The sequence below is a fragment of the Protopterus annectens genome, chromosome 14.part0, assembly GCF_019279795.1.
Source record: "Protopterus annectens isolate FY-2018-M chromosome 14.part0, PAN1.0, whole genome shotgun sequence".
Lineage (NCBI taxonomy): Eukaryota > Metazoa > Chordata > Ceratodontiformes > Protopteridae > Protopterus > Protopterus annectens.
Genome location: NC_056748.1, coordinates 654,266,273 through 654,286,354, shown reverse-complemented (window position 1 = coordinate 654,286,354; position 20,082 = coordinate 654,266,273). Strand labels below are relative to the sequence as shown.

At 39.7% G+C, this 20,082-nt stretch overlaps 1 protein-coding gene across 7 annotated transcripts in view; it reads left to right on the top strand.

Annotated features, from left to right (window-relative positions):
• ANK3 (ankyrin 3) overlaps positions 1 to 20,082 on the top strand; it is a 2,432,060-nt gene that overhangs the window by 1,312,166 nt on the left and 1,099,812 nt on the right. For all 7 annotated transcript variants that reach the window (XM_044056400.1, XM_044056402.1, XM_044056401.1 and 4 more), the window contains one exon: positions 6,054 to 6,152. In XM_044056400.1, coding sequence (XP_043912335.1) covers positions 6,054 to 6,152 — 99 coding nt within the window. The remainder of the gene's footprint in view (positions 1 to 6,053; positions 6,153 to 20,082) is intronic.

Here is a 20,082-nt window from a genome sequence, read left to right as displayed (position 1 = left end):
AATACAGTGGAACAGTGACTTCCATGGACATAGATACCATACCTTTGTTTATAAGTTGTGCAACACAGAATGATTTCTTCACTACTGTAGACACGTGATGGTCAAAGGCTGGATTATTATCTATGTGTGTCCCTAAGTCCCTGACTACTGGGTCAACTCTAAGGGATGTGTTGTCAGTATGATAGTTACCATTGATGAATGACTTCCCAAAGAATACTGTTATGCATTTCTTGGCATTAATTTTAGTCCATAGCTCTGACACCAATTGATTGTCTGTGTCAGACCCTTCTGGAGAACATTTGTGTCAGTGTGAGATTCAATGACAGTTCCTAATTTGCAATCATCTGCAAATTTAGTCAGCCAAAGACCACTGACATTAGCCTTGACTTCTGAGAAGTAAATGGCAAAAAGGAGTGGTCCAAGGACTGATCCTTGAGGGACTTGTGACTGGCCTCTTTGTAGAGATGGACTACCAAATTATAACTTCCTGGGTCCTAACAGTTGGCTATCCACCGGGTGACATACGGGTTTGTACCTAACCTCTTGAGTTTGTCAACAATGCTCAAGTGGGGTATTGTGTCAAATGCCTTGGCCAGGTCAAGATAGGCAGTGAGAATGATTTTGCCCTCATCCATTGCTTTGGTGACCTTCTCAAAGAAGTCCACAAAGTTGAGTAGGCATGATCTGCCCTTGACGAAACCAAACTGGGTTGGGTCCAGTGTCTGGAGGTTTACTGTATCTCTGTTGATCATATCCATGATAATTCTTTCTATGGCTTTACATATAAGACTAGTGAGACTTATGGGTCTGTAGTTGGCTCACCGTTGTGCAGAGGGATGACAGTTTCCTTTCTCCATTCATGAGACACGAAGCCTGTTTGAAGGATACAGTTAAATAGTAATTCTGAGGCCCTGATTGATCATGTTTCATGCTATTTAGAAGGCATCCTGAGATATTGTCTGGCCCCACCGATGCAGTGTTCTTGGTCTTAGAGAGAGCATTAAGGACCTGTTCCTAGTGATAGTACGGGGAGTTATATTTAATGATATTTCCTGAGGGAAGATTGAGGGGGAGAGGTGTGGTAAAGTTGGAGCTGAATTTAGCAGCCAGGAGATTTGCTATGTCTTCTGGCTCAGTATAGGTGGCCCCATTTACAATGAGCTCTGCATACAGTTGTGTATTGACTTTGAAGTTGCAGACATAACTAAAGAATGCTTTGTGGTTGTCCTTGGCCTGGGAGGCCAAAAGTACTTCAAATTTGGCTGTGGTAGACTTTATTTATCCTCTGAGTTGTTTGTTTAGTTTGATGAGAGTGTTTTTATCCTGCTGGGTGCTGCACCTCCTAACTTTTGCCGTGATGTTCTTCTTTCTGTTATACAGCCTATTGATTTTTTGATTCCACCAGGATGGCTTATTTTTTTAGTTAGTTCTGTACTTCTTCCTAGTGGGTACAGCTGCCTCTATGCAGCTATTAACATGCTTGTACAGGGTTTCTGTGAAAAGTTCTGCATAGGCAGCAGTGTTTTAAGGGTTTATGGGGGCTTGAAATTTTGCCAGGTTCTCACTTAATAGTAGGAGATTAGCCTTAGAATAGTTCCTGAATATTCCAGGCTTAGATGGGGGTCCAGCTTTTATTTTTACTTCAAAGGAGACCATTTTGTGGTCTGACCTTACCAGGAAAGGCATTACAGTAGGGGGTGTGCAGCATTATCCCATATTAGTGAGGACCAGATCCAGTATGGTTTCATCCCGGTTGGTGTATTGACTATCTAGTCCAGGGAGTCTGCTTTTACAAAATCCAAGAATCTTTGTGCATGTACATTTGGTGTTGTATAGGACTCCCAGTTAATAGAGGGATAATGAAAGTCACCCATGAATATGATATTGGGTTGGATGGTTAGTGTTTCTAATAAGTTTTAATAAATGTTATGGGTTTCCTGGGTCATGGAGGGGGGCCTACAGCTTGCATGGAAGTGGTATTGGATTTTGCCTATGGTGATTTGAACATGGAGCAGCGCAAGTGCATTGTCCTGTTTGACCAGCCTTGCAGCATATTTATTTTTGATGGAAATAGAGACACCTCCGCCTTTAGTCCCTGCCTGTGAAGTAGCTGGCTTAAATGCGTGGAAGGCATTATAACCTTGTACTGTTGGTGTGCTGTCTGTGGCTTTAAACTATGTCTCAGTGACCACACAGACATCAGCATTCTCTAGGGTAAAGAGAGCTTCTAGGGAGTGGAGTTTTTTGTATAGACTCCCAGCATTGAGCAGTAATACCTTTAGATTTTTTTGGTTTTGATTTGCTATGTCAGAAGTACTTTCAGTTTGGCATTGACTAAAAAGGCACTATGGATTCTGAAAGTTACTTGGTAGTTCCATCCAAATTAATACATATGCATTACTTTTTGAAGTTAGATTTTCAGTGTTTGAAGTCGTTAGCTTTTAAGATTAGAAATTGTATCTCCTCTGATTTGTGTATCAGTCTACTGCCTAATTTTTTACCCTTATCTAGAACATGGTTAGCACAGCAAAACTCATGCATCACTAACCTGACGATTGATACTCTTAATCCATGCTTGCTTCCCCGTTGACCCAAGAGCAGTCACCCCTGCTCACATTTATTGCATGCTACATCCTGCATAACGTAAATATGATAGTTAATATGAAGCTGAAACACTCTCCTGCATTTTACTTTCTGAGACTATAGGCCATTTAAGCATTCATCTCCAGCACTGTAAGGGTAAGGGCAGAATCATTTGTAACAGTAACATTTACTGTGACTGCGCATAAAAGGCACTATGTGGTGTTCTCATATAGCCTTACTCACATTATTGGTGTCTGTCACTGCAGCCAGCATTATGTAGTCTTAAGACGTTATTGGGAGCAGAGTTCCTGTCTTCTTTGTCCGTCAGTTACAAGAATCAACTTGTGTGTGTGTGTGTGTGTGTGTGTGTGTGTGTGTGTGTGTGTGTGTGTGTGTGTGTGTGTGTGTGTGTGTGTGTATGTGTGTGTGTGTGTGTGGGTCTATGTCTGTGTGTGTGTGTGTGTCTGTGTGTGTGTGTGTGTAAGTGAGTGTGTGTGTGTGTGAGAGAGATAGACAGCATGGTAAGAAGGTTTACTAAAGGGATTCACAAATTCAATAGGTTTGAATATCAAGCTTCACTCTCTTAACCTTCTGATATTTCTATTGCTTGTAGAATCCTCTAGTGATTTCTTAAAAGGAGATCACTGTTTAACTGCGAATGGTTGCATATTCAGTACCGTAGGTAAATAGTATGACACAAACGAGTACTGCCTTTTTTCTGGTGCTTATTTAGCTTAGAAATAAATTGCCCCGACCTACACTTAGCCTCATGGGTTATATGTTATGGACAAGGGGTTCCAAAAAGCTCTAGGTCCAAAACTGCCTTGAAGATCAAAGACAAGTTACTCCTGAAGAGATTGTATAGCAATAAGTAGCTGGAGTGCTTGGTGGAGGATTCTGTGAGCATGAATTCAGGTGTGCTTGTACATTGACAAACACCATCCATGTGCCCGTTCTAGAATACTTGCCTTCCACCAGACCTTGTATGTCACCGTCTTTCACATTTCAGAAGCCTGGCTTCCTCCTCTAATTTTTTTATGTTGATACATAAGAATGACTGCCATGTGGGATATAAGACATTCAAATTAAACTTGCATCTGTTTTTTTTATTATGCTGATTTTACTAAAGCATAAAAAGACTATATGTGTATATCCTGTCTTCTTTGTCCGTCAAGTTACAAGAATTAACTTGTGTGCAGTAAAGAAGTGTGTATGTGTGTGTGTGTGTGTGTGTGTGTGTGTGTGTGTGTGTGTGTGTGTGTGTGTGCGTGCGTGCACACGCGGTGTGGGGGTTATCAACAGAGTGAGTCCAGTATAATCAGAGGTTCTTGGTTCACATGATTGGCACTTTATTCTTGGAACCTTTAGGGATTATCAGTGCATTTTTGGAACCTCTCGAAATCCCCTGCCAGCTGTATGAATTGAATAAGTAGGTCATTACAGCTGACTCGTGTAATAAAAGTAAGCTAGTCTGAAATTACTCAAGATAATCAGCAGTAAGGATAACATACTGCACATCGTTTAGCTCCCTCTGATGAGTGTGAAATCCCTAATTACGCGAGTCCTGTAACTATAAAAGTAAAGTACAATTTCCAGGAAATATTAGTCTCATAATTTACTGTAATGCCATTGGAGCATTGTTGCTTGCAGGCTTCACACCCCTCCCCCACACCCACATTCACACCCACACATACTGATTATATCTGCCTCTCTATCTATTGATATTAACTCAGAGATCACTGTACCTCAGAGTAAGGGGAATGATGCAAGGTGCAGCACACTTGGACCTTTGTACAAAACTCACCATATCTGCAATTTCACTGGTCACTGTTCTAAGGATTGCAGTTGAAGGCATTGGAATTTCAGCAGGAACTCAGATCATTCTCATACTTTGGCAAGTGATGCAATGGCGACAGTCTGTAGTTAATGCAGGTGGATCTGGAGCACCTAATAAACATAAACTCTGAATGCGTATTACAACCACTTGCCTTGCATTGTTTTCCCATTTCTCTTTCTGTTGCCTGAGCTGTGCATCTTACTTATACATCAGTTACTTTTTCTGTCTCATCATAAGAATTGTACAATATTTGCCCAATGCAGTCCAAAACTTTTTTACCATTTTAGAAGCTTGTGTGGTTCCATGCACTAATTAGCTAGGCCAAACCTTATGTTTTGTCCATAAAGAAATGCTGATTTTCAGTGTTCTGCTTTACTTTATATTGTATTATTTATGAATATTTATAGTTATATATAAATAAATATTCATATATAATTCATATAAAGTAATGCAGAAGACTGAAAATCAGCATTTCTTTATGGGAGTGATTTGTGACAGACGAGTACCAGTAAGAGGGAAAGGGAAAATCTGCAAGAGGGTAGTGAAACCAGCTATGTTATATGGGTTGGAGACAGTGGCATTGACAAAAAGGCAGGAGTCAGAGCTGGATGTGGCAGAGTTAAAGATGTTAGCCCAGGTTGGACAGTTTAGTGACAAAGCCAGAGAGGCAAGATTACGTTGGTTTGGACTTGTGCTGAGGAGGCATGCTGGGTATATTGGGAGAAGAATGCTAAGGATGGAGCTGCTAGGTAAGAGGAAAAGAGGAAGTGCTAAGATAAGGTTTATGGATGTGGTGAGAGGACATGCAGGTGGTTGGTGTGACAGAGCAAGATGCAGAGGACAGGAAGAAATGGAAACAGATGATCCGATGTGGCAACCCCTACGGGAACAGCCGAAAGAAAAAGAAGAAGAAGAAGATGAATATTTATAGTTATATCATTAATATTTGTGTTTTGTTCCCAGTTTGTTTTGGAATATGTTTTAATTTTTCAGTTCATTGCAATTTTCCAGTTAAATAATTTAACTAAATTACTGATGAGATGCAAACAATCATTAAGTAACAATTCCTCATTAAGAATGTACACTAATATCATATTTTATTAGTCCGCATTAGCTGTGGTGCAGCGGTAGCATTGTTGCCTCACAGCAAGAGGTTCTCCCGTTCGATTCTCAGCTGGAGTACCTTCTGTGTGGAGTCTGCATGTCCTCCCCGTGGTTGGGTGGGCGTTCGAAAGACATACGTAAATGGGCGTGCCTTCGTTGAAGGTCAAACGTTGAGCTGGCAGCTCGGCGTTCGTGAAAATCTACTGCCAATCATTAGCGGACCGGAGTTCCGCTGTGGCGACTTCTAACCGGGAAAAGCCGAAAGGCAAACAGCAAACTAATAGCATATTTTATTGGTGGCATGCATTTCATCTCTTACTGTAAATATTTACCAGTTGTCAGCTATAATATTCACTGATATATGTTTGCAAAGTATATGCAACTAAAATTGTAATGTTTTGACAAATTAGTAAATGAAAGATGTGTAGTAGTTTTGCAGATCACCTCATGATGGAATGCATTGTCATGATGTTAACTCGCATGTTTTAAAATAATGTAGTTAATGCTTTACCTGTTTTGATCTAATTAGGATGGTCTAACACCTCTTCACTGTGGAGCAAGAAGTGGACATGAACAAGTTGTGGAAATGCTGCTTGACCGTGGTGCTCCTATTCTTTCCAAAACAAAAGTAAGTATTCTGCTGTCGCTGGCCATGTTATGGTTTGGTTGTGCATACATCTGCACATCCTCCTGGAGATGGCTTTGTGTCATCCCTTGAGGTGTTTTGTGTATACTTTGTGCAGTGTACAGTTGTGTGATTCTGTTCCCTAATTGATATTCATTTTATTGTATTTGTATTTGTTAACTTGGTTAGAGTACTGATCCACATGGACTTTTTTCAGACTCAGCCCAAAGAACACTCTCTGCAAAAAGGAGTCTGTGGGAATCAAACCATGGATTGCTGAATTTGAAGACTAACTTTCTGAAGCTTTCATATACCATCATTTGATCATCCTTCAGCATCATCCTCAGTATGCTTTCAAACCTTGGCTATTAAGTTACAGAGTGCAGGGTTAATACTGTTGCCATGACCTGTTCTTTCAGCCATGGTTAGCACCCACTGCTCACTTTGTTAGTGCATTATTCCAGGTTATTAATTGCCCCTGCATACATTGTCTCATATCCTGAAGCAAGGACATGAATGACTGTTATGGCATGCATCATCTATATGTTTAGTCCTGCAGTGTTCATGGTACAGGCTAAAGGACTGAAGGAATAGCTCTGCAAAGCTCACCCTAGCTTGCTCTTTATTTTTTAACATTTCAGCATGTACTGCAGAAGTCCTGCAGGCTTTTCCTTCCTTTCCAGATTTGATCTGTTATGTTTTGAATTCAGTAAACCAGCATAGAAAACAGTTGTTCAGTTCATCTCTAGTGGACAGTCAGAGTCAGAATTTAGAAAGTTTAAGACAGTAATGTGAGCATCAGTAGCATAGTTACCCTGCACTATAGCTGTAGCCCACTGCATTTCCCAAGTATACCTTTTTGAACTTCAAGAGAAGTATAATGTCAGAATTTTAAAAACTGCTCTATTGATAGGAGCCCAAGAGTATCCTCACACAGTATGGCAGGTCAATTTATTTGTGGTATCCATCTGCTGTGATTTAAACAATTTTTTATTTTTGTCTCTGGTTCTGGTCATACTGCTGTTGGTCCAACCATGACAAGTTTGTCAAAGGCCATTCTTTTGAGACTAGCTAACTGAATGAAACTTGTAAAACAAATGTATTGGAACCGATTGATTAGGTCTGACACCCTCTGACTTGTACAGACAGGATGGTATGAGGGCCAAGTCCCAGCATAAAAGAAACCCTCAGAAATTGAAGATGGTTGTTAGAACCCATGCAGGCAGTTTTCACTGAGTCCAATATTAGTTGAGCATGTTGTATTTTTGGCACAGGTAATTGATTTTATGCATGCTCATGTAATTTGGCATCGTTGCTATTGATGTGGCTGCAGCAGGTCACCTGATCTGCCTAGCATGAACTAAATGCTATTGTAGTAAAATATGTTCCATCAGCTGAACCAGAATATGAGGATCACAGTGTGGCAATTACCCTGCACCACTGTCACACTCCACTGCTGTGTACTAATGCAAATGGGCTAGTGCTATAGCAGTCGACTTGCATTAACTAATACTAATGAGTAATTCACTATTAGTACTGCATACTAGTAGTTGTCCTTCCATTTCACTGTTGCAGTATTCTTTACGGTTTACCTTCATTTAGTCGGGAGACCATTGTACGACACACCAAAGTGCGAAAGAACATTGGCAAGATTTGGGATTTGTCAAATACCATTGTTGCAAATTCAAATGAGTGAATGCACACTGGCATTTGCTCGTTTGAATTTGGCATTCCGGTTGCATATCGCACTATAGTGGGGATCGGGACATGTACCCTTTCCTTCACTGTAGTGCGATCTCAGAGTTAGTATATTAAAGTAGCAGGGAGTGTGGGGGTATGGGGGGGGGGCTTGCACCCCTGCCTAACAATGTTTGGAGACATTAGGAAATGACTTCTAACTGTCACTGTTATGCTGCAGTTTGAAAATGGTTGAATGTGGGTTTCCAGTAAACCATTTTTGACATTTAGAGACACATTTTGGAATTCATCATTTACAGTCCTACAGTAGAGCAACCGCACATTACATTTTCAACTAAATTAATTTAAACCTTCTTTACCAGTCCAACGTATAGCCAGTATACCAAAGCCTTTAGGTTACCTTAAGGTATGATGTACGTCACAGTTTTGCTCCTTGTGTAGCGTAGGGCATAAATGTGATGTCTGGAGTTACCATCCTCAGTACTTCTTTGCCACCAGTCTGAACACCATCACTTGATCATAAGTCTGAACACCCGTTCCATTGATGGTTCACCAAGCCGTTACAGATAAGAGCCCCATTGGGGTTCTTTTTTTTTTTTTACTTATCCTTTTTATTTTTTCATGTCATCCAAGAAGGGTAAATGCCAGTGTTGAGACAGATTCTCCATAAAGACCACCACTACCAATGTCTCTTTTGCTTAGGTGCCTCTTACCACCATACGTCCTTTTCCATTTGTCAGGCTTTTGTACCTAAAACCCTTTGGAGTAGATTATCTTCTTTCTTTGACACTTTATCATGAAAGTCAGTGTCTTAAGCTTCTTGCAAAAGACACAGTGGAGGGTGCTTCCCACTCTGAGGGACAGCCATCATTGAAGAAGAAGAACAAGAAGCCTAGGCCAGAATCTTATGCTGTTCAGCCTCTGACAGACCTCTCTCCTGGGTGAGTAAATCTGGAGGTTTGCCCAGCTTTGTTGTTGGATTCCTCTGCTGCAACCAGGCTGGAGGCCGGTGGGGATCCAAGTTTAAGTACATCCAAGGAGGCTTTTCAGATGCCCATTGTGGATGCTCATGGGGAACTATCAACAAAACCCCTTATCATATCACAGCTGACTATAAGTCACCCTTCTATGTTCCCCTCACACCAAAACTCCTGCCTAACTAATATGGAGTCCCTATGCATTAACCCAAATGTCATTCCATTATAAGAATTCAGCTATACTCCAATATCCACTAGGAGATTTATACATCCTCAAACTTGTGTGTCCAGAAATTTCTGGACTTCATTATGGACTTCATCAATGCAAACTCTCTGTACCAGTTAGTCCGCACCCCTACTAATGATGATGAGATCCTGGACTTGGTCCTTACCAATATGAGACAGCTTTGCTCCCCACTATCTGTAACTTCCTCCCCTTTCAAATAAGTCCGCTCCTTAGTCACATTCAACATAAGGCTGAAGCGAGAATCATCTTCCAGTATCACTGTATTCAGAAATTATGCTAAGGCTAATCTACTAAAACTGAATGATGACCTGGCTAAATTCAAAATCCCAGTACAGGTTGATGACCCAATCCATAAAAAACGTTAACTCTCAAGGTGCCAAAAATGCTCTTGCTTAAATCAACCAAAGCCAGATATGAGATAAAAACAGCCACACAAGTGAATAAGAAGTACAAAGTCTTCTTTAATTATATTAGAAACATCACAAACAATGCACTGCACAAAGCTAATAGAAAATGATATTACATGCTTTGACCCAGAGTACATAGCTGATCTATTAGTGGACAACTTTAGCTCAAACTATACCCCGTCTCCCCTAATATATTCCAAGAGGAAATATCCATATCCACACCACCCATATCTCCAAAGAACGAGTGGTCAGGGCACTGTCCAAAGCTAAAAGCACCATTTCTGTGAGGCAGAATAACATACAAGGCTGTCTACTGGCTGACCTGAAACACGATTTGTATGATTCCCTGCAGAAGCTATATATTATCAGCTTCCAAACAGGCTGCATGCCTAATGAATGGAAGACAGCTGCTGCCTCCTCCCCAAAAGTTAATGGTCCTGGGTAACTATTGACCCATAAACCTGCCTGTCTACATTAGTAAAGCTATGGAAAGGATCATTATGGAATTGACATAGGTAACCCACAGTCTCTCATTCCAGGCTAGTTTGGATTCATCAAAGACAGATCATACCTACTTAAACTGGTCGACTTCTCTGGGAAGGTTATTGAAGCGATGCATGAAACAGTGCATCACAGCAGTGTGGAGAGAATGGTGTATCCCATATGACAGGAGAGTAAGCATACTAATATCACTGCTCAAGAACAAATGGGACATTCACAACTCTGAGAAGTACAGAGGTATCATACTCCTGTCACATTGCATGAAAGTTATGGTGAGAGTGATTGATAAATACGCAGAGCAGTAGAAAGTAAGTTTGGATTAATTTCAGGATGTAGCATAATTGACGCAATGATTACAGTGAGACATAGTTGAAAAGAAGATAGAGAAGAGGAAAGACTCTAACTAGGCATTCCTAAAGTTGGAGAAAGCATATGACCAGGTCCCAAGATAGATGATTTGGCATGCCTGCAGTGGTTCAAAGTCCCAGAAACATTGGTAGAATTTGTGCAAGCAGTGTATGAAGACCCAGTGACTTTAGTAAGAACAGTGTTCGGTCTCACAGAGGGGTTTCCAGTGGGAGTGGGTGTGCACCAGGGCTCAGCTCTGAGTCCACTGTTGTTCATACTGGTGATGGACTACACTAGCAAACACATCAGAGGGGACAGATCAACAAAGTTGCTGTATGCAGATGATGCAAAATTACAGGCAGCCTCTGAGCAAGAACTTTAGCAAAGAATAGGGGAATGCAATGCAAAACTGTAGGCACATGGGATGAAACTAAGTACAGATAAGACAGTTGTAATGTCAGCAAATGGAGGGCTTCATAAGAAACTTATAGTTGAGATAGAAGTGAAAATAGTGGAACAAGTTAACAGCTTCAAGTATCTGGGAGGAGTGGTTGAGGAGAAGGCAAGACTGAATAGAGGGCCTGCAGCCAACCTACAGCGAGAGTTAGGTGTAGTATATAACAGAAGAATGCCAATTAAGCTGAAAAGTAAGGTGTACAAAACAGTGTTGTGTCCAGTACTAGTGTATGGTGCAGAAACCTGGGCAGTAAAGGTAGAGCAGCTGAGGAAAATAGAGGTGATGAAGATGAAGTGCCTGAGATAAGTAGAAGGGTGCACACTGTGGGATAGACAAAGAAACAAGGCATAACAACAGAAGCCAAAGTATGATTCGCGCGCATGTGTACAAAAGCAAAAGATAATCTTGTGAAGAAGACTTGGGACAAACAGGAAGAAGACAAGAAGAAACAAGGACATCCAGCAAAGAGGTGGATGGATTGTGTGAGAGCAGAACTGTGACAGTCAGGCATGAGTGTCGAAGAAGGCAGTAGAGTGGCATTGAATAGAGAGAGAGAGATGGTGATAGTTGACACAACACCCAGACCCCATGTAGAAAATGGGAAAAGGGGGGATGATGATGATGATGAATGAGGGCAAATCAGTACGCACCTCATATATAGACCTCACAAAGGCATTCAACACCATCCCACACTCAGGTGTCATAGACAAATTCTCACAGCTAAATGTAAATCCCTAACTGGATAACTTACTGGCTCATAACTAGAACCCAGGAAATTCCAGTAGGTGGCTGTGCCTCCTCCAAAAGACCTGTTACTAATGGTAAATTTCCAGGGTTCAGTCTTTGGGCTACTGTCTTTGGCATTTACTTCTCTGAGGTCAAAGCAAATGGTAAGGATTTATGGCTGATAAAGTTTGAAGTTGACTGTAAATCTGGTGCATCACTCCCCAGAGGGACCCTACCCAAACAAATAGCTGGTATCAAAACCATAGACTAAAGCTAAATGTTAAGAAGTGTATAAAGTAATCTTTGGAAAGCATGACTTCCCTTGAATCTATCACATTAATTAATAATACTCCTGTAGTCTGGGATCTGGGAACCTAGGTAGCTAATGAATTGCCATTTGATCATTATGTATCCACTATGGTACAGAAGTGTTTATTCATTGCATAGCTTATATCTAAAGGTGTGGTATCCAGGTCCAGGGATGTAACCATTGCACTGTACCAGCTCTCATTAGGTCAGTCATGGATGTAATGCCCTTTTCAGTATGTACCTGTCCAAACACTTGCCGCAACTGGAATGAATGCAGTGCTTTCTCACTAAAAAGAAAAAAAAAATCAATGTCTTAAGCCATTAATGATGTGCGGACCATCTCAAAGCCTTTTTCCCACTTCAGTTTATGAAATATACTGCTAAGTGGGGAACACAGCCTTGTGCATAGAGTCTAAACAGACCCTGTTCTTTCTGACCTGTTGTACATTCTCAAGTCCACTGTTAGTTTGAATATCCACTTAAGGGATCTCAATCTCTTTTGCAACATAAATGTTGGAAGGATAGGCATGTATCACAGAGAATACCACTTCAATTGAACTGTCTTCCAAACCACATAATGCAAAGCACCTCTCTTGCTTATTCAAATGGATGGGAAATTACAAATCCCCAGCTTAGACGCGTATGTCTAATAAAAGAATATCAGTGTTTCTATTTGATTTTACTTTTCCTTGCATCCTTTAATCACATCCTAACTGGTCAGGGCTGTACAGTAATAAGTGTGTAGGAGATAATAAGATTAAGCTTGGGGTCAAGGGGTCACCATGCCCACAGAAGATGGGGTTGTAGATGTTCCAAGTTGCATGTTAGACCATTTTTTCAACATTCTAATCCAGTGTTAACATGAACAAACTTCATGAGTAAAGAAATAAATTCATATTTCTTTCCTTTCAAATAAGAAGTAAGTTGTGTCCCAGACTCAATATTCAGAGACGTCAAAACAGTGGCTCACTTTAAATTAAGAAGGCAAATGCTTGTGAGGATACATACATCATTTCTGGTCATTCTTCCTACCCCCCCCCCCAAAAAAAAAAAGAACATAATCACCTTCTGTGATCCCTCAGGTGTTAGATTGGGATGAAATAGGCCTTTGTGGTCTGTAAGAAAAGTAATAGAAATAACAGCTGTACTGTCCTCAGTCCCAACACAAGCTATAGCAACCTTTTGGTCAAATCTCAGGGGTTTGTCAGAAAAGTTAAAGAAATAATGTCCCGTCCACAGCACAAGCTGTATCAACCTTCTTTGCACATCTATAAGGCTTGGTTGTGAAGAAAATTAGAAACATAATGACTGCACCATTCCCAGCCCCCCCCCCCAACACACACACACACACACACACACACACACACACACACAAAACCTGCTGCAACCCTTTTTTCATACTTCTGAGGGAGGCCAGTTTTGGAATAGGTGGCGTTTAGGGCAGAGGCCACCATTAAATCCCATGTCAAAAATCTGTGTATACAGTTTTGGTGTAGGGTCTGTCAGGCCTTTAGAAGATATGAGAGTCTCTATATTCTCTGATGCATTATATGCCTTATTTTTGAAAGATAATTACTAGTTAACTGCATGTTTACTGTTATCCAGAAGAGTTAAGTATGTGTTTAACATTACTGTGTGTGTTTACACGTAAAAATTAGTGATAATTTTTACACACACACACACACACAAAAACATGCTTACTATTTCACTTATAGAATGGGGGTGCTGGTGGAAGCCAGAGCACATGGGTAAAGCTATACAGAGACGGAAGAAGCATGCAAACTCCATGTAGTAAAAACTCAACCAGAGCAAAGCACTGTGAATTGACAATGCTACTAACTGCTCCACTGTGCCAATGAACAGTTGCTTTCAAACATATTATGCTTCTGCCAAACTATTAAAGAAAGACAATACTGACATTCATGATGGTAATTGAAAGATGTTATGGCCAACTTAATTATCCTAAATATAGTGCTACTACCATCCACACAAACATGCAAACATAATGGCAGTGCTTATATTTGTACTAGAAAGTGGATGCATTTTTAGCCAACTTGTTGATCTTAAATACACAGCCCCCCCACACACACAAAAACAAACATAAGTCATAGTAAAACAGGATTTACACTAATTATGGCAAAGACAATATATTGTGTGACACCAGTACTGCCAAACCACATCAATGACTGTTGTTTAAAAGTGATCAAGCAAAAGCAGGGTCAGATCACTTTTATTCACAGTGGTCTCTCCACCCATCACTTACAGCCAGTTTGCGTTGTGCACCTCAGATGTCTGATTTTGTTAATTATAGTAACAAAAACATGGTAGCTCAAGTTTGTTTCACACAGATACGCAGTAATCACAGTAAAATATTCCAGCTTACTTCACACTTGTCCTGCAAAACCAGATCATTGTCTGTTTAAACTGAGCAAGCAAGTAGCTCACTTTAAATTGAGGAGACAAATGCTTGAGGATGCAGGAATCATTTCTGGTAATTCTTCCTGCTCTCTTCCCCCCATCCTCCCTTCCAAAAAGAAGAGTCACCTTCTTTTTATAGCCAATTTGGTGTGCTCTTCAGATGTTGAATTGTGAAAAAAAGTTATGGTTGCATTATGGATTTCAGCTAAATTCCACACTAACTGTAGCCACATGTAAAAGTATTCTAAGTTGCTTCACACAATTCACATTAGTTCTGCAAGCCAGAATAATGAACAGATAGTAGCAGTTAGTTGTTTTCCTCCACAGACAGAAATGTTAGCTGTTCAACTGTCATAAAAAATAGCAACCTCACAGTAATTCATTTAAATAAAAATCAACCCAGTCTCCGTCTCCAGAAAATGGAACACCGTTTCTTACAGTGTGAACACATTGCTTAAGTGTTAAATACTTATTATTAACTCCATCTAGTCAGTATACTGCATGGTTAATAACTGTTTCTTCCTGCATACAAAAAGTTCTTTTGATTAATATGATTCAGTATTATTAACTGTGGATATCTGTAAAAAAATTCTTAACATTTAATTTGTGAGAGACCCATTCAGTGAGGATCAGCATGAAGGACAGACATTTGAGAACTCAAAAGTAACCTTACTCCTTCTCTCACATCTTCATTTTCCAAGAATTCGTGGGAAAATAATGAGAAGAAAAAGTCCCGAAATATGGAGGAAATTTTAAATATTATTTTGATTCACTTAAAGTTAATACAACAACAGGGTTTGCATCAACCTGCATTTACTGAACAATAAAAATCATGTAGCACTGATGTCTGGCATTATTGATCGATTGTAATCCTTAGTGATTTACCAGGAAAAAAATTACAAGGGTAGGGCCAAAAATGTGGAATAAAATCAGGGATAGCTGACTCCTGAGCTAAGACAGTGAGCTACAAACCTGTTTAAAAATAAGGCAGATGTGGAAATCAATGAAATACTGCAACAAATCAAATCCTTTTTTCTTTCATAATGCAGACCTAGAAGTTTGCATTTCTAGGATGATGTCTGCTCTATTCCCTCTTGTTGAATGTTTAGAGAGTATAAATATATACACAAACACAGGCATGCATGCAGGCACGCACACGCTCACACACCCACACACACACACACACACACACTTGCATATATTAATAAAATAAATAATGGCTACAGTAGTAGTATTTCAGCTCACTCCTGTTAGACATACACAGTGCAATCCATACCACACGTTTAAGGAAACACATTGAGAAGCCAGTCTTATGATTAGTTGCTTTCCTGCAGAACCTGCTTGTCTTCCACAAAAAAAGCTAGCTACAATCTCTACACACTTTTGTTGTATAAAAATTGAAGGACATACAGTAACTTCAAACCTAAGACGCACTGCTTTCATTACCCCATAGCCACCTTCTGTCTATTTATGTTTGCACACAGAGGTTGGCTTACTTCCTCCCTAACAATCACCTTAGATGTTCAGTTGCAAAGAAAATAAATTAATTAATGGCTACACAATGTATTGTTAGCAAGGTGTTGTCAGTCAGTGCCAAGCTTATCCCTACCTCTCAACCATAGCCTTCTGACCCCCAGAATCATAGAGAAATCCATAAATAATCAATTGCACTTTTAAAATATTAGTACAGTTAACTGGAAATGTTGAAGGAATAAGAGAATGTGAATTAACATGCATTTTCTGAAAGTAAAAGAAGTATTTAACTGTAATAATTGTCATTGTTTTTTTTTTTTATTTAATCCAAAATCTTTTCTCCCTAAATCATCAGATTTAGGAGGGACAGAGGAAAATATTGAGCCAAAACCAAAGACAGTTCAGAGGTATGCGCTCAACTTTCATTGATTTTGCCTTTGTGTTATATTTTTTTCCCTGACCCTCATAACATTTTTGTTTTTTCTAGCTATGTGTTAAAGATGGCAGTCAGTCAGTAATGCTAGACATAAGAAATATTGTTAAGAAAATGCATGTTGAAGCAGAATGTTTCACGTGTCATTCTATTAACTTTTTAAATGATTTAGAGTAACGTTTAAAATGATCCCTTCCTCAATCCACAATGAATGTTAAGAAACAAAAACAAAACAGCAAAAAAAAACATTTTCTGTGGATAGTTTCTGCTGCTACCACTGCCCATACACATATCTTGTATCCAGACAGTATTTAAGAAAATTCCTGCAACCGAAAACAACTCCTCAAAGATCTTGAACATTTCCTCCTTCAGGTTTCTCAAGTAAACACCAAGATTTATTACCAAGTGCAAACGACCACTCGTGTTTACCTCACACAGTAGTAGGAACATTGATCTGGCTAGCCATGTCCTATTACTCACTAGAGAGAGGGCTCAAGTCATTCATTCATTCTCTGATCACCTGTGTACACCATAATGTAGGTGATCACAGGATGACTGAGTCTTTTTTTAATTTTATTTTACTTAGGTTTTGTTTCCTAAACATACTTTAAAATATATTTAATGCATGTAATAAGTATAATCTCTGACCAGATCCTGTCATTACTTTTAACCATACAAAAGCTTGGACAGTGGGAGCCAGGTGTCCAGACTTGTAAAATTCTAATTGGCAAGAAACAAAGTTCAGTGTTTTTTTTTTTTTTTTTTTTGCATATTTTAGCTATATAATGTAAAGGATAAAAAGCACATTTTCTGATTAAGGTCTATTAGTCTACCTGTTTACCTGTTGGAGAACTAGCCATAAAACTGTACAAGTGGAAGAGATGCCTCTGCTTATATCTTGAATTCCAGTTTCCTTTACAATGAGACCTTAGCATGGACTGTGTTTAGAATTTACTAAGATCATAAGCCAGTATGAGGTGTGTCATTTACTAGGGTCATATACCTGGCCGATGTTACTGTTTGAAAAAGGAATGCATACTATGAAACTTCCTATAATTTTACCTATTCTAGTTTTTCCATTTAAACTGTATCACTAGTTTTTCTCCTTCTTCTGATAACAAAAATACTTATTTTCACAGTAGGTCTAACCTTCGTTGTCAGGTGTTCATTCCAACAGTATCCTGCCTTCATTGTTGTATTCCAGTGGCAATTAATAAATTGATATTTGTAGTTTGCATCACTCAATTCCATTATAATTCCATATTAGTGGAGTTATGGAAAACCCTTTTGCCTTCACTGTTTAAAAATGTAGGCTTGTACTGTTTGGCAAAATCTCCTGCTAGTTTTGCATACTGTTGATCAGCAACTAAAACTTAACAAAAGTGTAAGGGACCTTCCCTGTAGATGATGACCTTTTATTTGATACCCATATAGCTTTTACTCTCCTTAAAGTATGTGGAATTGTCCAGTTGATTGTCAGTGGGGTCAAGAACCATGCCATGGGATATAATTATTATTCCTCTTTGTGTATCTACCTCTTATGGGACAGCTATAGAATTCTGCACTCAGTGTTGTAATCATTCATGGACCATCTGGTGCAGTTGTAGATGGTACAAAGATTCAAAGAGTTTCGTGTCCTGTTCGGTATGTACTTCTCAGAGGTACAGGCAAGCACAGGAGGACTATGGCTGACCAAGTTCACAGGCGACTGCAAACTGGGGGCCATAACTGACTCACCAGCTGATACAGACATCCTCCAGAAGGGTCTCACTGAGACGGATACCTGGTGTCAAAATCATGGCCTCAAGCTAAATGCCAAAAAGTGCATAGTCATCCACTTTGGAAAAAAACAAAGGACCCACAAACTACCACATACGTGATAGTCCCCTAAATACAGAAAATGTAATAAGCGATCTGGGGACCCAAGTAGATAGTAATCTAATCTCTCCTTTGATAGTCATATTGCCAAGGTGGTTAGAAAATCCTTCTATGGGGCCCACCTAATCACAAAAGGGTTCGCATCTAGAACAAAAGAGTTTATTGTGCCCCTCTACTCATCTCTCATCAGACCCATCATAGAGTACAACGCCCCATTTGGGATGTACCTTACAAGACACCTGCAACAGCAGGAATGACAACAGAGGTACCTCACCAATAGGATTACTGGCCTCAAACATATGCCCTATGCAGCCTGACTGAAGAAACCTCAGCTGTACTCAGTTGCATACCGCTTAATCAGAGGTGATCTCTGCCTGACATACAAGGCTGTGTCCAACCCAGAATTGATGGACATGCTCCACCTAAAAAAAAACAAATCCGCGAGAGCCACACGCTCAAGGGATCTAAACCTCACCACAATGATAACTAGGACATGCTGGAGGGATAGATTCCTGTCCCAGAGACCCCCATGCTTTGGAACAGGATTCCAACCTACATTAGGCAGAGCCCCTCACTAACACTCTTCAAGAGAAACCTTGACGAGTGGATGGGAAACAGAAAATTTACCCCGGGGATCACTGCAGTGGCTCTGCTGGACAGAGGCACAGGAACTAATGGCTCTGCTGGATAGAAGCAAAGGGAACTATTCTAAGGGGGCGGCAAAAGCCAACATATTCTGGCTAGGCTTATAGATGCCCTCTGGCAGATAGCCTAGTACTTACCTATGAAACTATGAACCTAAGCTTTGTCCTACAGAAAGACTGTAGCAGCTCTCCTCCCTCCACCTTATCCACGTCTTAGAGAAGAACTCTGCTTGACATACAGAGCATTAAAGGGACCTCTTAGTTCATAAAAACCCTAGACTGAGAATCCCCCCAAGTGACCTGAACACAAAAGGGCAGTTGGCCTCAATAAATGTCAGTCATTTCATTACCATGACAACTTAACATTTTGGACTCCAGCATCGAGGAATAAAACTCTCTCACTGTCAAACTCTACTCATCAATCAATATCTTAATTAATTAATTAGATGACTACATGGACACCCATATGTTCCAGTAAGGAATATGGGGTAGGCCTTAAGCATATTCACCAAACCTATGGACATGTGCACATAATTCACAACTTTATGCGTACACTGCTGATATACTGTGTGCCCAGCAGACTGATGTAAATAACTAAGTAAAGTGCTTGTACTTCTCTACACTCACAGAAATGCTTTGATATCACAGATGACTGCTGTACTGTAGCTCTTCAGAAGTATTGAAAGCTACATCACAGGCACTCATTATATAATGTGTAAAGTGATGAGGGCCAGTATATTCCCCCATTCCAGATGTTCATCACCATTGATATGAACTGAACCCAGATCATTAACCAGATGGGCCAGACTTGTCATTGTTCAATCCTAGCTCCTTTGTAAGCTTATTATTACTATTATTATTATTATTATTATTATTATTATTATTATTATTATTATTATTAATAACATTCATTTAGACTTTATCCAGCTTCATTGTTGAATGAGATATATCTGTATGTAGATCTCCTACAAACCATTTCCAGTTCTTATTTAAATGTGCTGCTTTTTAGTAGGTTCATTCAATTATTATTTAATTGGTGTTACTGGCTTGGAGTATATATCGAATGTTTGTAATTTGTGATTTTACTCCTTGAAGGCTGTTCAGGCTGAGGCACTAGAGTGTGTTGCTAATTTCTGAATTCGGATTTTCGCTGACCAAGTGTTTTTTATTAATTTCCACTCATACCACTGTTTGCATCATTAAGATGATACTATAATTAGTAAGCCCTTAGATATGATGTTTCCGTGTCTTAAGCTGATCTTTAAGTAAACGAACTGAATGATTTTTGTAAATCTTTACCTAGGGTCACTCTGTCTAGTTCTATATTCATTTTGTGTTTCTGTCCACTGTTACCACTTGTCCATTTTTTCTTTGGCGTGTTAAGCCACACAGAAACAAGTTGTCCTCTAAACAGTTT